The sequence below is a fragment of the Triticum aestivum genome, chromosome 6B (genome assembly GCF_018294505.1).
Source record: "Triticum aestivum cultivar Chinese Spring chromosome 6B, IWGSC CS RefSeq v2.1, whole genome shotgun sequence".
NCBI classification, from domain to species: domain Eukaryota; kingdom Viridiplantae; phylum Streptophyta; class Magnoliopsida; order Poales; family Poaceae; genus Triticum; species Triticum aestivum.
This window is the reverse complement of record NC_057810.1, coordinates 668490232-668505618: the sequence shown is the minus strand read 5'-3', so window position 1 is coordinate 668505618 and position 15387 is coordinate 668490232. Positions and strand designations below refer to the sequence as shown.

The 15387-nt window shown below is 48.0% G+C and overlaps 1 protein-coding gene and 1 long non-coding RNA gene across 2 annotated transcripts; both read right to left on the bottom strand.

Moving 5' to 3' along the window:
• Window positions 1-2027: 2027 nt before the first annotated feature.
• Window positions 2028-5066, bottom strand: LOC123138993 (uncharacterized). Its single transcript, XR_006469422.1, has 2 exons — window positions 4158-5066; window positions 2028-3416 (listed from the first exon to the last, which is right to left on the bottom strand). It is a non-coding gene; the product is annotated as an uncharacterized lncRNA (long non-coding RNA).
• A 331-nt stretch (window positions 5067-5397) lies between these two features.
• On the bottom strand, window positions 5398-9061 carry LOC123138991 (probable E3 ubiquitin-protein ligase XBOS32). The gene is made up of 10 exons (XM_044558826.1): window positions 8332-9061; window positions 8193-8252; window positions 8012-8083; window positions 7754-7929; window positions 7520-7680; window positions 7336-7394; window positions 7201-7247; window positions 6974-7114; window positions 6414-6505; window positions 5398-6144 (listed from the first exon to the last, which is right to left on the bottom strand). The coding sequence occupies exons 1-10, from the start codon at window positions 8524-8526 to the stop codon at window positions 5642-5644; spliced, it is 1506 nt and encodes a 501-aa protein (XP_044414761.1). The 5' UTR covers window positions 8527-9061; the 3' UTR covers window positions 5398-5641.
• Window positions 9062-15387: the final 6326 nt, after the last annotated feature.

The window sequence follows — 15387 nt, the reverse complement described above, 5'->3', positions numbered from 1 at the left end:
TATTTTTGGCAGACCTTTCTTGAACACCGTTAATGCCAAAATAGATTGTGAGAAACAAACTGTCAGTGTTAGCTTTAGTGATGAATCTCATGAATTTAATTTTTCCAAGTTTAGTAGACAACCTCATAAGAAAGATTTGCCTAGTAAGGATGAAATTATTGGTCTTGCTTCTATTGCTATACCTCCTACTGATCCTTTGAAACAATACGTGCTAGACCATGAAAATGATTTGCATATGCGTGAAAGAAATGAAATAGATAGAATCTTTTTCGAACAACAACTTCTGCTTAAACACAATTTGCCTATTGAAACTCTAGGAGGTCCTCCTCCACCTAAAGGTGATCCTGTGTTTGAATTAAAACAATTGCCAGACACTTTGAAATATGCTTATCTTGATGGAAAAAAGATATATCATGTTATTATTAGTGCTAACCTTTCAGAACATGAAGAAGAAAGATTATTGAAAGTTTTAAGGAAGCACATGGCTGCTATTGGATATACTCTTGATGATCTTAAGGGCATTAGTCTCACTCTATGTCAGCACAAGATTTATATGGAACCTGATGCTAAACCCGTTGTTGATCACCAACGTCGGTTAAATCTGAAGATGAAAGAAGTGGTAAGAACAGAAATATTAAAACTTCTGGAAGTAGGTATAATCTATCTTATAGCTGATAGTAGATGGATAAGTCCTGTTCATTGTGTCCCTAAGAAGAGAGGTATTACTGTTGTTCCTAATGACAAGAATGAGCTTATTCCACAAAGAATTGTCATAGACTATAGAATGGTAATTGATTATAGAAAATTAAACAAAGAAACTAGAAAAGATCATTACCCTCTGCCTTATATCGATCAAATGTTAGAAAGATTATCTAAGCACACACATTTTTGCTTTCTTGATGGATATTCTGGATTTTCACAAATACCTGTTTCACAACCTGATCAAGAGAGGACCACTTTTACTTGTCCTTTTGAAACTTATACTTATAGACGTATGCCATTCGATTTATGTAATGCACCTGCTACCTTTCAAAGATATTCAACACGTGTTCCAACCTTGACTTCATATCACTGGTGCTTCAGTACATGCCAAATGGCAGCTTAGATAAGCTCCTACACAAGCCTCAGAGTTCATGCATGGCGCCTAGGGTTCCTTGAGACACTAGGCATCATGATCGACGTGTCGATGGCAATGGAGTACCTCCATCATGATCACAGTGAGCTGATCTTGCACCATGACCTGAAGCCTAGCAATGTGCTATTTGACGAGGAGATGACGACGCATGTAGCAGACTTTGGCATTGCAAGGTTGATTCCAGATGACAACTGCATGATATGCGCGAGCATGCCAGGAACAGTTGGATACATGGCACCAGGTACCTAATTACCCAGCTTTTGTTATCCTATTCGACCACTTATAGAATATGTATCCACCTGCATCGATATGGTCGAGTGACCATGCTTCAATTCGCGTTCATGGTTTTGTTGAGCAGAGTACGGGTCTCTCGGAAAAGCATCGCGGTCTCTCGGAAAAGCATCGCGGAAGAGTGACGTGTTCAGCTACAGGGTCATGCTCCTAGAAGTCTTTACTGGGAGGAGACCCACGGATGCCACATTTGACCCTCCGACAGTGGGTCCATCAGGCATCCCCTGTGGAGCTTCTCCGGGTCGTGGACGGCCAACTACTGCAAGGGTCCTGCCTTTCTAGCAGGAGCTCGGACGATGGCCTTTTCACGCCCATTTTCGAGCTAGGTTTGCTCTGCTCCAGCGACTCGGAGTGAGCAGAGGATGACGATGCGCGATGTGGTTGCGGCGCTGAAAAAGATCAGGGCCGAGTACGCCAAACGGACAAGAACAATGCCGTTTACTGTTGCACAGTGATCGATCTCCCTTGCTATTTTTATTTTTATTTTTCGAGGATTATCTCCCTTGCTAAATGGGTTGGTGCGCTGTGGCCACCGGCGCTCCAGTGAGTCACAGCGTCGCAGCCCGACCGTTATGTCTGGACGCGCACGCTGCTCTTAAAATATGCAAAAGTGACTTGGGAAATATAAAATCTGTGGAGAAGTTCCTGTGGCCAGGTTTCCATCATGCGAACCACCTCGGCCAAATCAGTTCCACGGGCAACGCCATCATTCTCCTACAACTGTAATGTCGGAGGACAATCGTACTACTATTCTAATCACAATGGGGAGGAAAGATCTCTTCTGGTTCTGGAATTGTACTAGTAGCATCTCCAATGAACTCTTCTTGACGATGACAACAGCAACAGGAAAGCATGGCAACAATCATAAACAAGTGCTGCAGCAGTACGTGCAGCGCAGCACATGGAGCCATGGTCCATGGAGAGGACGACGGACAGTTATCGGAGCCACCAAAAGCGCAGCAACATACTCCCTCCGTCCCGAAAAACATGTCGCGGGCGCAGTTCAATGTTGATTTTGCAAAAAAGCCCTTGTAGTTTTAAAATCGTCTGAAACAAGCCCCTCCGCCCCCTGTTTTCTTCCTCCGTCGTCGATAGGGGCCGGCGCCGCCCAGCTGCGCGACTCGCCGCCCATCAGGAAGTGCTCCTCCGCCGTCGCCACCTACCTGCTCCGCCGCCGCCGCCGCCAAGTACCTGCTCCGCCGCCTTCCCCGCTCAGACCTGCGTCGCCGCGATCCCCTCCCGCCTCGATTACCTGCGGGCATCGTCGGGACCTCCGGCCACGTCCTCCTCGAGCTCGCGGGCGTCCTCCTCGAGGTCCAGTGCATCCTCCTCAAGCTCCAGCACATCCTCCTCAAGCTCCAGTGCATCCTCCTCGAGCTCCCACGCGTGCGCCGCCGCAATTCATCCCGGTCGCGATCCCCTACAGGCGTCGCCGGAAATTGCCTCCACGATCCGGTGGACCAGGAGCTCGCGCGCGTCCTCCTTCTCCCCTGCCCGCGCGCCCTCCTCAATCTTCCGCGCGAGCCCGTGCGGCTGCTTCTCCCCTACCGCCGGTGCTGCTGCTGCTCGTCTGCCCGTGCTGCCACCAGAGCTCCTGCTCGTCAAGAAGAAGAAGGTACCGCAAGGAGTTGCTCCTCTGGTCCCTGTGCTGAATATGATCAGTGTACGGGAGTTGCTGCTCTACTCCTGTTCGTCAAGAAGAACTGCTCTGCTCCTGTTAACTGAATATGATTAGTGTTAATTGAATAAAAAACAGTAGATATCAGGGGGGGGGGGTGGAGGGAGCAAGCTAGAAATAATTGGTTTGGAAATAATTGGTTTTGAACTGTCCATGATTTAGATGAATCCAGTTTTTCAATTTAATCTGTATGCTGTTAGCAGAAACCTTGGAACTTGAAAACCCAAATCTGGTTCAGTTGAGTAAACAGCAAGAAACACATATTTTTGGTCTTGAACTTGTTTTGCGTGTTGGTGGATGGCCATGCTTGTGCTGCAAGTACAAGTTAAATGAAAATAATGTTCAGATTTCTTCAGAGAAACACTGAATAAAACAGTTAACAGTAGGTGTGTACAAAACGTGGTCTGAAGCTTGTTGGGAGAGAATCACTACATAAGGCACATATTCACACTAAACCTTGATACAGAAATTATTGGTTACATAAGGCACATATTCACACTAAATCAGTTTCGACAGTGTCAAAGCATACAGTAGTAGTGACAGTAATTTTGATAATTCAAGCAAATTAATTGAACCTATCTATGCCCTGAAAAAGAATAGGTAATTGTGTCAACATTCAGTCAACATTCAGTTAGGCAAAAAAGAATAGGTAGTCAATTGATTTGCTTAATACAACAAGCCCTGAATTTAGTCAGTACTCTTAGAGCAATTTTACTGTCATGTTTACTGAATCTAAATCACAGGAGAACTGTCGTTTCTAAATTTGTTTCAGTTAACTTATGTCAAAATTTCTTTCAAACAGTTTTCTGTCAACTTGTGAGCAAGAAAATGGCTTCAGAAAATTCAGTTAACTGAGACTACAGTGAATAATGTTTCAAATAATTATGAGTAGAAGTGGTTAGAGCAAAGTGTTTGATAGCAGGACTAAGCTGCATTCTTTTCTTTTTACCACCATAAACAGCAACTCAAAAAAATTCTGTCTCTCAGAAAACAAAGATGGTTATGGCATAGATAAAGATAAGGACGGAGCAGCAGCTGGTTGGACTTGGACACCTGAAATTTACTGTCATGCTCCACCCCATCCATACTTGATCGACAACTGATATTGACACAAAGCAAAATTCTCATACTCCACCCCATCCATACTTGATGGACACCTGAAATTGACAAAGGGATTTATCACAACATGACCCTGCTTAACCGTTCAATGCAGGAACAACGAACTTTTATTTTTTAAAAGAGGAACAACAAACTTAAGGGTTCTTCCATCCATCTCAGCACTATTTTAGCCAATCCTGAAACAGAAAATGCTAAAATATCGATCAGTTTTAGTTCAGGTTCAGTGCAAGAGGACATCTTTTAACTGAAATTCTTTGGTGTAATTTCAGTTAATTGAAAACAACAACTCTGCAAGTGGAGGTTTAACATGGTGCAGGCTCTCCTAGAGAATAGAGATACTCTCAACCTGATGGCTTGTCCCTCACCACGAACGCCACCATGCAACTCTAGCTTGCTCTGTTTAGCTCTGTTCCATTTCCGGTAGACCAATCGAAGAAGATGAAAAATAAATTGCAAGAGACTGAAGGGAGGAGAAGGGGGAAAATGAGACCTTTGACTCTGGCGGACTCCTTGGTGCAGCCGCGTAATGCTCCGGCGAGATGTAATCGATGTCGGTGAAGCCGCGTAGTGCTCCAGCTTGGAAGTGGAAAAGGGGCACACGTGCTTCCCACTGCTCAGGTCGAAAACCTCCATGGAGGGTGCTAGCTTCGTGGTCGACGGCGAGGAGGTGGTCGACGACGGGCACATGCGGAAGGAGAGCGGGCGTTGGGCGTTGGGCGGTCTTCTCCAAAAAAACTGAATCTTCACGTTCCTCTGCGGGCGGCGGACGGAGGGAAACGAGGCAGCGGCATGGGGCGGCGGGGCGGAAGCAAGGCGGCGGCGGCGGCAGGGGTGTGGGGGAGCAAGGATGCGGGGGCAAGAGGAGGGGGAGCAAGGCGGCAGGGGCATGGGGAGGGAGGGGGCGAGCAAATCTGCGGGCGTCAGTCGAGTGAGGACTGAGGAGAACGACGAGGACCGCGGGTTTGGTCGGGAAAACAATGAGGACTAAATTGCAAAAACACCAGCGCAACATGTTTTTCGGGACGGAGGGAGTACAACATGCAGGGCTGTACCAACGGCCGGCGACCAGCGCCGCCCGCCCCACCCTTTGTGCCGGCCACTCACAGCCATTCAACCACCGGTTCAAACAAAAGCGTTTCAAAAAGCAGTGCCACTGCATCTGCATTCCAATCGCTCGCCCAAAAAACACAAGGTTATTTACAAACCCAGGTAGGTAGGAATAGTTCCATTTCCATATGTTGCTACATCGCTACTCATGATATGATAGATATAGATACCAATAGGGGAGGGATTTCGACCGCCCCACCGCGGTAAAATAGATAGGAGGGGGGGCAGCCAGCCAAACTAACAGGCAAAATATGACACACCCTTTCGAAAAAAAGCCGCAAAAAATGGCAGGCGAAACCGGATGCGGTTCATCAGCTGCTGGTGGCGACGATGGGGCTGAATGTCACGGGCCACGCCCCTCCTCGCCGGTTGGCCTCGCCGTGGGACGCCGACCGGCCCAGGCTCGACCCGAACCGCGAGCACCGGATGAGGCACGGGTTGGTGTCCATGGCGCCCATGCAGAAGGACGGGTTCAGCTTCATCGCCTGGCAGCTCAGCGACCGGAACGACGACGACCCCATCGGCGGCATCCGCATGCCCCCGCCGCAGTGGAGCTCGCTGCTGGCCCGGTACGGGTGGCCTCCACCAGGGGCCGCCGAGTCGGAGCTCACCGCCGGGCACGTCGCGCAGAACGACAGCGAGAGGCTGTTCCGGGGGAGCTGCTCCCTTATCGGGCTCGTGCCGGGGAGCGCCACGAAGGAGGTGATCGGGTGCCGGCACAGCGGGCACGGTATGGCGCCCGCGGGGTTCGCCGACGTGTAGCTGGTCGAGCAGAGGTACAGGGCGCATCTCGTGCAGAACTCGTGTTTGCATCCTGCACAGGTGAAAAGGCTCGCAGTCATTAACCGAAAGCAAGAAACGCGCTTGCTTTTTGTACTCCCTGCGGTTGTTGAGTTACCAAGTGGATATGTGCCAGAACATAAAGTGTGAGCTGATTGATGAACTTCATATGACACTCATGCAGGTAGTACTTCAACAGTTTCATGTCCTTTTGTGAAAGATGAAATCATTTCCAGTAAACTGACAGTTTGCTTAAAGCACAATAGCATGTGATGTGGGTAAAATGTATATTTCACTGCGTACCTTCTGCGGCAACAGAGCAGCTCCCGTCTAAGCAGACAGCACATGGGTCAATGCATACAGGTGACTTGTTTAGGTACCTCCAACCACACTCCCTACAAAGCAAATAGACACCTAACTATCAGATGTTACCACTAACCAAAATAAACACTTGACAATAGTTTATTATGACAGTCTGTTAAAAAATAGAAGCCACAATATCTTCATGTTGCCAGGGTTAGGGACAACATAGTGGTCTGATCATACTATAAGAGACCAATAATTATGCAAGTCAATAATACATATATGAATAGGGATGACAACTTATAAGAAATAATGTTCAGTTCTCTATTACATTTTTTCAAACGCAGACTACAGAAAAGGGAAGATAACCTATTTAGCAGCAGACTTTCTTGTTTTCGATAATGGAGATATTGTCCCCGGCCTTCTCAGCCGAAGATACGGACAGCCTCAAAAACTTATTGCATACTTTTTTTATAGCTAAACAAACTCAATTTGCACATGAGCAGGACAACTGGAAAGCAGAAAGTTCAGCTTTTTTGCAACATTTAGTACGCACTGACCTGGCAATGCTCATGATACTCATAAGTGGGAGGCACAAATATGGAGAAGGAAGAGTACGTATTTGACCCCCTGGTTCATTACTCAAAATTTCCTCAATAGAGGTTCTATGCCATGAATGAGCTACCATTAACGGGGTCGAGCTGCATAAGGCAAATCAACAACCAAATCATAATGAGGACGAAAACAATGACAGTTCTTTGTATGTATCAGCAATTCAAAATCATACCCACTAGCATTTTTGGCAGCAAGGTTGGCTCCTCGAGCAATAAGAAGCTGCACTCAACAATGTATGGTTAGCGGATGTTGAGAAAATCACCATACATTTAAACAGCAAAACTGCCTTCAGATTAGCAGAACATACTTGACAACATACAGCATTTCCACCACAAGCAGCGTAATGAAGTGGGGTGCTACCTGATCCTGTCAGATGAAAACAAAGGAACTTATAAGTTATAACCCCATCATATCTGCATCAAAACACAAAGCTGAAAAATACAGTACCTATTGAGTTAAAAAGCAGCAGGAAAAAAGCAGTAGCAAAATACCTATAAGGTCGATAGTTGTTCCATCTTCAATGGTGACCTCAGAAACTGATGCTCCCAGGTCCAATAACAACTGTACACACTCTACATGGCCATTTAACGCTGCCATATGAAGTGGGGTTAGGCCTCCATCTGCCTTCCAGTTTACCATCTTGACCAAACCACTGCCAAGACAGGTATGTCACTACATGATTCGTTTAAGAAATAAATGAGAAACAAGCAATGGACCCAACATACTCATCATCAAAATCAGCATCTGAAACTTCCTCAGACGATCTGTGATTCGTCTGGCTTAAGAAGTTTGGGATGCTTGGCACATAATCTGCAAGCACGAGACGAAGGCACCGGGCATGACCATGCAGTGCAGCAAAATGGATAGCAATCCCGCCATTCAAATAATCTGTCCTGTGGATCTGAAAGACATTTCGCCGCCTCAGGACTACATATCCAAGCAGTAAAAAAGAATACCAGTGAAATAGCAAGAAAAATGCTCACATTTGCATTGAAGAGCATCAGTGTCTGAACAACCTCCCAGTGGCCATATTGGCAGGCTTGCATCAGAGCAGTCTACACATAACCAGAAACATACAGGCTTCATTACAGGTTCCCGACCGGCTTCATCTCTGATGTCGAACTGAAAATTACAAAAATGTAGTATAGCAAAGATTGAATTTACCTGCCCCCTGTAATTCCTGAGGTTGATCTCCACACCGGATTCGAGCAACAGAGAAACAATCTAGACATGGTGTCAACAGATTTTTTTGGATGCATAAATGACAACATTTTAGCCAGCCTGGAAGACAAAATGGCATTACCTCATGGTGACCCTGCGCCGCGGCGTAGTGCAGCGGCGAGTTGCGGCCGCCGAATGTGGAGTAGCGGGCCAGCCGGGGGTTGTACTCGAGGAGCGCGCGCGCCTCCTGCAGGTCGCCGTCCCGGGCCGCCGAGACGAGGCGCTCGCCGGAGGCCGAGCACCCGAAGGAGTTGCCCACGAGGCTGAGGAACCCCATGGATGCCCAAAGACGAGGCCTTCACGGCACACCACCCTTCCTTGAGCGCACGGGAAGACCCCCTATCAAATGCTCACCGAATTCCTCAAAAATCAGGGGGCACCGTTGGGGGAAAGATGGCAAGAAGTCAAGAACCCGCCGTCCACAAGAACCGCCGGGGTCGCTCGCTGGTCCCGATCGAGGCGAGCGGGGCCAAGACCGGCAATTCCCCTCCGTATCAGCCCCAAATCCCGGCAAGAAAAGCGGGAGGCCGGAGGGGGGATCACGGGCGGCCGCCGCCTCGAATCCTCAGAGCGCCCGCCCGCCCGCCCGCGATTCCGGCGATGGGAGGCAGGATGTGGGGAATCTTGGGCGGGCAAAGCCGAGGCGATTTGCACGAACGCGGGCTTGCAATTCGGCGAGGGCGAGGCAGGTGGACGGAATAAATGATCTGATGGAGACGGAGACGGCGACGTCGACGTCGAGATGCAGAGAGAGAGAGAGGGTGGTGGTGGTGGCAGGGAAATCTCCACGGCACGTCCCTCTCCGGCGTACACAGTGGTGCTTCCAAAAACTTTATATCGCTTTAGAAAAATAGAACAGCAACTAATCAACGAACGATAATGACTTGGATTTAAATTTTAATCACCACGGCGATGTGCGACGGCGACCTCTAAAACAAAAAAGATAAGACATGGCTTTGCTTTACCTTTTCCAACCTGCAAGATGGATAGTTGTGGGTGACAAAGCTCACATTTGGTGTCCCCCTCCTATTGTTTACTTGTGTTTATCCATATCCATGGGGTTTGCTTTTCTTTGGTTATTGACATAGATAGATGTGTTTGCCATTGGTATTGTGATTTATAGACGTGGTCGGCGACAGCCTCCCGAGATATTTATTGATTGCAAATAAAAGGTACCGATAAAGCTAGGGCGACCAAAGACCATGTTAGACTGATTATTATTTGCTACTAGGTATATCTCATTGTATTTTAGAATGCAATAAGTGTCAACCTCGCGCGCAATTGATTGCAAATAAGGCGTATCGGTAACGCTACGTCAACCAAAGCCCGAGAGAGAAGACCTCGTCGGCGTGGTTATTTCATACTAGATATACCCCCCCCCCTCCCCCTCAAATTTTTGAATACAATCAATGTCAAAATCACGTATGACGCATCTGTGAGTCACGACACGGCAAGACCCGCAAAGGTGATCTCAATGACGGAGTGGTTACGGTTGTGGAGCATAGTCGCCTCTAACATAGGAGCGGTGAAATTGCTTCAAAACATGATTGACATCAGCCTAGCACACTATTCAATTGCAAAGTAAAAGCGTCACCGATGGTACATCAATTAGTGGCCGAGAGAGAAGAACTTGTCGAAGTGGTTGTTTACAACTAGATGTTTTGCACGTTGTCTTTTAGAGGTTTGGGAAAACTCCTATACAAGTGTGGTTATGGGTGCAAGCTCCGCAACAGTGGCGGATGTGAGCATCATTCCACTTCCTAGAGGCATCGTAGAGGAACTCCACTCGTATCCTTGTTGTGGTCCGCTCTCCTCAATTATGGTGTTGATGGGGGGAGATGGGCGCCGCTGCCGCTCGGGGTCGTAAAGCTATCATTTTGCTGCACCTCATTGTTCTTATGTGGACTTTGACTGGCTCTTTGTTTTGCCACCCAAGCTCATGTGTGTCTGCTAGTGATGGTTGATGGCAATATAATGGGGTTCATGCTCTTGGTGCAGTCTCGGTTGATCGGCATCCTTTGAAGACATAGATGTCCAAACCCTAGTTTGCAAAGTGCTCAACATTGTCCTTATGGCAAAGCTCGTGGCCAAGGTTCATGTTATGTTTACTGACATGGATTTAAATTTAAAGCACCACGACGATGCGAGATGGCGACCCTAAACAAAACTGACAAGGCATGGCTTGCTTTACCTTTTCCAACCTGCAAGATGGATAGTTGTGGGTGACAAAGCTGACATTTGATGTCTCCCTATTGTTTACTTGTATTTATCCATATCCATGGAGTTTGCATTTCTTTGGTTATTGACATAGATAGATGTGTTTGCCATTGGTATTGTGATTTATAGACGTGGTCAGCGACAGCCTCCCGTGATATTTATTGATTGCAAATAAAAGGTACCGATAACGCTAGGGCAACCAAAGACCATGTCGGATTGATTATTATTTGCTACTAGGTATATCTCATTGTATTTTAGAATGCAATTAGTGTCAACCTCGCGGGGAATTGATTGCAAATAAGGCGTACGGGTAACGCTACGTCAACTAAAGACCGAGAGAGAAGACCTCGTCAGCGTGGTTATTTGCTACTAGATATACCCCCACCGAATTTTAGAATACAATCAATGTCAACGTCACGCATGACGCATACATGAGTCACGACGTGGAAGTGTCGTCGACCTGGCAAGACCCGCAAAGGTGATCTCAATGGAGTGGTTATGATTGTGGAGCATAGACGCCTCCAGCACAGGAGCGGTGACACTTGTCGGGGGTTGGGTGCGACATATGCAAAAGGATGGCTTATCATGGTGGGAGCGAGTAGAACGTCGCCGGTGCCTGGAAGCGGGATGAGGCGTAGACACGAACGCCGGCGCATTTTACCGGGTTTGGGGCTCTCCTTGGAGATAACACCCCTGGTCCTGCTCTGTGGGGTCTCCGCATGATCACTAAGGCACTAGTGAATACAATGGCGCTCCTCGAGCTATATGCTAGAGGCAGAAGGAGGCAGGGCTCGGTCTCTTCTCCCTCTATGTATGTGTCAGGACCCCAATCCTAAGTCACACCGATCTAGCATGTAACACATCATATCACTTTGCGGCCTCACGCATGGTATTCCCACGGGTGCCACCTTACCTGGCCCGGGACCGTTTACGCCTTTTGGCTCATGTATATGATAGTGCCGCTAGCATCCATGTGACAAAGAACCCGGGCTGACATGGCTAGTCGTGAACCCAAAGTGGCACTAACTTACAGGGACAGGCATACATGACCCAACAACGAACGTGTCAGTCATCAGCGAGTGAATCCAGGCTGTAGCACTGGGCTAGCAGGACTCCGGTGAACCGGGCTGTAGCGGGCTAACATGACTCTGGAATTCATTGCGTGACATTTCCCCGAGGGGACAGACACAGGAACGAAGAAGGACACATGCCGGCCAGCCTAAGTGTTCCGGAGCAGTAGCAAGCTACCATGGCTCAGTGGAAACACTAGGAGACATTTCCCGGTAAGAGAGGCTACTAAGGATAAACAACTAGATAGTCAGATCCCACACATACCAAGCATTTCAATAACATACACACAATATGCTCGATATGTGCAAATACAACATGGCAACACAACATGACTCTACAACTCAAGTATTTTATTCAAAAGGCTCCGAGGAGCGAGATATTACAAACATGGGTCTCATGACCCAACATTCAGAGCAAACAAGTCAAGCACAAGTGGAAGCTTAACATGTCTGAGTACAGACAACTATAAATGGAAAAGGCTGAGAAGCCTGACTATCTACTAGATCCTGCCGAGGGCACAAGATCATAGCTGAGGTAACAAGCTAAACGTCGAAGTCCAAGCGGAACTACTATCAAGAATGAAGTCTCTCTGCAAAAACATAGATTAAGCAACGTGAGTACAAATGTACCCAGCAAGACTTACATCAGATCTAACTACATATGCATCATTATCAACAAAGGGGATGGTGGGGTTTAACTGCAGCAAGCCAGCTTTGACTCGGTGGCTATCCTGAACTACGACTGCAATGTAACTCTTTGAGGTGGCGCACACGAGTGCACACATTCACCATATCAATACACCACTATGGATCCGCTCCCGTCTCCCTACGAGAACGCCATCCATAGCACTCACGCTTATCTTGCGTATTTTAGAGTATCCACTTTCACTTGTCTATGAACTGTACAGGCAACCCAGAAGTCCTTTACCGCGGACACGGCTATTCGAATAGATAATGTTAACCCTGCAGGGGTGTACTTCTTCACACACGCTCTCACCACTTACCGCCGTTTACACGACATGTACTCGGCAACCTTCAAGCGGAAGCCCAGCGAGGGTGTCGGCCACGACCTGACTAACCACACAAGTCTCTCGTCCAGGTTTATCGCCTATTCGGATTCCATCCGCAAGGAGATCCGGCCGGGGTGTCGCTCACGGCCCCAAACGATGTGAGCAGGGTTCCCAAGCCCACCTCGATGGGTGGATCTACGCTTGGTACACCGTGCCACTGTGCCTAGTCTGTCCCAAGCCCACCTGTACCTGGTGCCACTTGGTAGACTACTAACACTACCTACAAACACCAGAAACTAGTTGCAACTCCTGGACAGAGATCAAGTTGATTAATAAGCCGAGAGGGGCCGAGTTACCGGAACCCAATGTGTGGTAGTAACTGTTCATGGATCACAAACACATAACTCAGTTCCTGAGGACGGTTTCAATGAGACAACCTGTTGGAAATATGCCCTAGAGGCAATAATAAAAGTGTTATTATTATATTTCTTTGTTCATGATAATAGTCTTTTATTCATGCTATAACTGTATTACCCGGAAATCGTAATACACGTGTGAATACATAGACCACAATATGTCCCTAGTGAGCCTCTAGTTGACTAGCTCGTTGTGATCAACAGATAGTCATGGTTTCCTGGCTATGGACATTAGATGTCGTTGATAACGGGATCACATCATTAGGAGAATGATGTGATGGACAAGACCCAATCCTAAGCCTAGCACAAAGATCGTGTAGTTCGTATGCTAGAGCTTTGCCAATGTCAAGTATCTCTTCCTTTGACCATGAGAGCGTGTAACTCCTGGATACCGTAGGAGTGCTTTGGGTGTATCAAACGTCACAACGTAACTAGGTGACTATAAAGGTGCACTACAGGTATCTCCGAATGTATCTATTGTTTTATGCGGATCGAGACTGGGATTTGTCACTCCGTGTAAACGGAGAGGTATCTCTGGGCCCACTCGGTAGGACATCATCATATGCGCAATGTGACCAAGGAGTTGATCACGGGATGATGTGTTACAGAACAAGTAAAGTGACTTGCCGGTAACGAGATTGAACAAGGTATCGGTATACCGACGATCGAATCTCGGGCAAGTAACATACCGATAGACAAAGGGAATTGAATATGGGATTGATTAAGTCCTTGACATCGTGGTTCATCCGATGAGATCATCGTGGAACATGTGGGAGCCATCATGGGTATCCAGATCCCGCTGTTGGTTATTGACCGAAGAACGTCTCGGTCATGTCTGCATGTCTCCCGAACCCGTAGGGTCTACACACTTAAGGTTCGATGACGCTAGGGTTATAAAGGAAGTTTGTATGTGGTTACCGAATGCTGTTCGGAGTCCCGGATGAGATCCCGGACGTCACGAGGAGTTTCGTAATGGTCCGGAGGTAAAGATTTATATATGGGAAGTCCTGATTTGGTCACCGGAAAAGTTTCGGGCGATATCGGTATTGTACCGGGACCACCGGGAGGGTCCCGGGGGTCCACCAAGTGGGGCCACCGGCCCCGGAGGCTTGCTTGGGCCTAGAGTGGAAAGGGACCAGCCCCAGAGTGGGCTGGTGCGCCTCCCACCCTTGCCCAAGGCGCAGCTAGGAGGGGAGAGGGGAAACCCTAGGGCAGATGGGCCCTAAGGCCCATGCTCCCTACGCCTCCCTCTCCTCCCCCTCCTGGCCGCCGCCCCCTTTGCCATCTAGGGCTGGCCGCACCCCTTGGGGGTGGGAAACCCTAGAGGGGGGCGCAGCCCCCTCTCCCCCTATAAATAGTGAGGCATAGGGCTGCCCATAACACGCGATTCGATCTCTCGTTGGTGCAGCCCTGCCCCTCTCCCTCCTCCTCCTCTCCCATGGTGCTTGGCGAAGCCCTGCGGGATTGCCATGCTCATCCACCACCACCACGCCGTTGTGCTGCTGCTGGATGGAGTCTTCCTCAACCTCTCCCTCTCTCCTTGCTGGATCAAGGCGTGGGAGACGTCACCGGGCTGTACGTGTGTTGAACGCGGAGGTGCCGTGCGTTCGGCACTTGATCATCGGTGATTTGAATCACGACGAGTACGACTCCATCAACCCCGTTCACTTGAACGCTTCCGCTTAGCGATCTACAAGGGTATGTAGATGCACTCTCCTTCCCCTCGTTGCTGGTCTCTCCATAGATAGATCTTGGTGATACGTAGGAAAATTTTGAATTTCTGCTACGTTCCCCAACAGTGGCATCATGAGCTAGGTCTATTGCGTAGATTCTTTGCACGAGTAGAACACAAAGTAGTTGTGGGCGTTGATTTTGTTCAATATGCTTACCGTTACTAGTCCAATCTTGTTTCGACTGTATTGTGGGATGAAGCGGCCCGGACCGACCTTACACGTACTCTTACGTGAGATAGGTTCCACCGATTGACATGCACTTGGTGCATAAGGTGGCTAGCGGGTGCCAGTCTCTCCCACTTTAGTCGGAACGGATTCGATGAAAAGGGTCCTTATGAAGGGTAAATAGCAATTGGCATATCACGTTGTGGTTTTGCATAGGTAAGAAATGTTCTTGCTAGAAACCCATAGCAGCCACGTAAAACATGCAACAACAATTAGAGGACGTCTAACTTGTTTTTGCAGGGTATGTCATGTGATGTGATATGGCCAAAAGGATGTGATGAATGATATATATGTGATGTATGAGATTGATCATGTTCTTGTAATAGGAATCACGACTTGCATGTCGATGAGTATGACAACCGGCAGGAGCCATAGGAGTTGTCTTTATTTATTGTATGACCTGCGTGTCATTGAAGAACGCCATGTAAACTACTTTACTTTATTGCTAAACGCGTTAGTCATAGAAG

What these genes read in the sequence shown, in the direction of transcription:
- LOC123138991 (XM_044558826.1), bottom strand. Translation starts at nt 8,526, where the DNA reads ATGGGGTTCCTCAGCCTCGTGGGCAACTCCTTCGGGTGCTCGGCCTCC. An exon ending in CGGCGCAGGGTCACCATGAG is followed by an intron (nt 8,253 to 8,331) that starts GTAATGCCATTT and finishes CACCATGTCTAG; the next exon opens with ATTGTTTCTCTGTTGCTCGA. An exon ending in GATGCTGATTTTGATGATGA is followed by an intron (nt 7,681 to 7,753) that starts GTATGTTGGGTC and finishes CTGTCTTGGCAG; the next exon opens with TGGTTTGGTCAAGATGGTAA.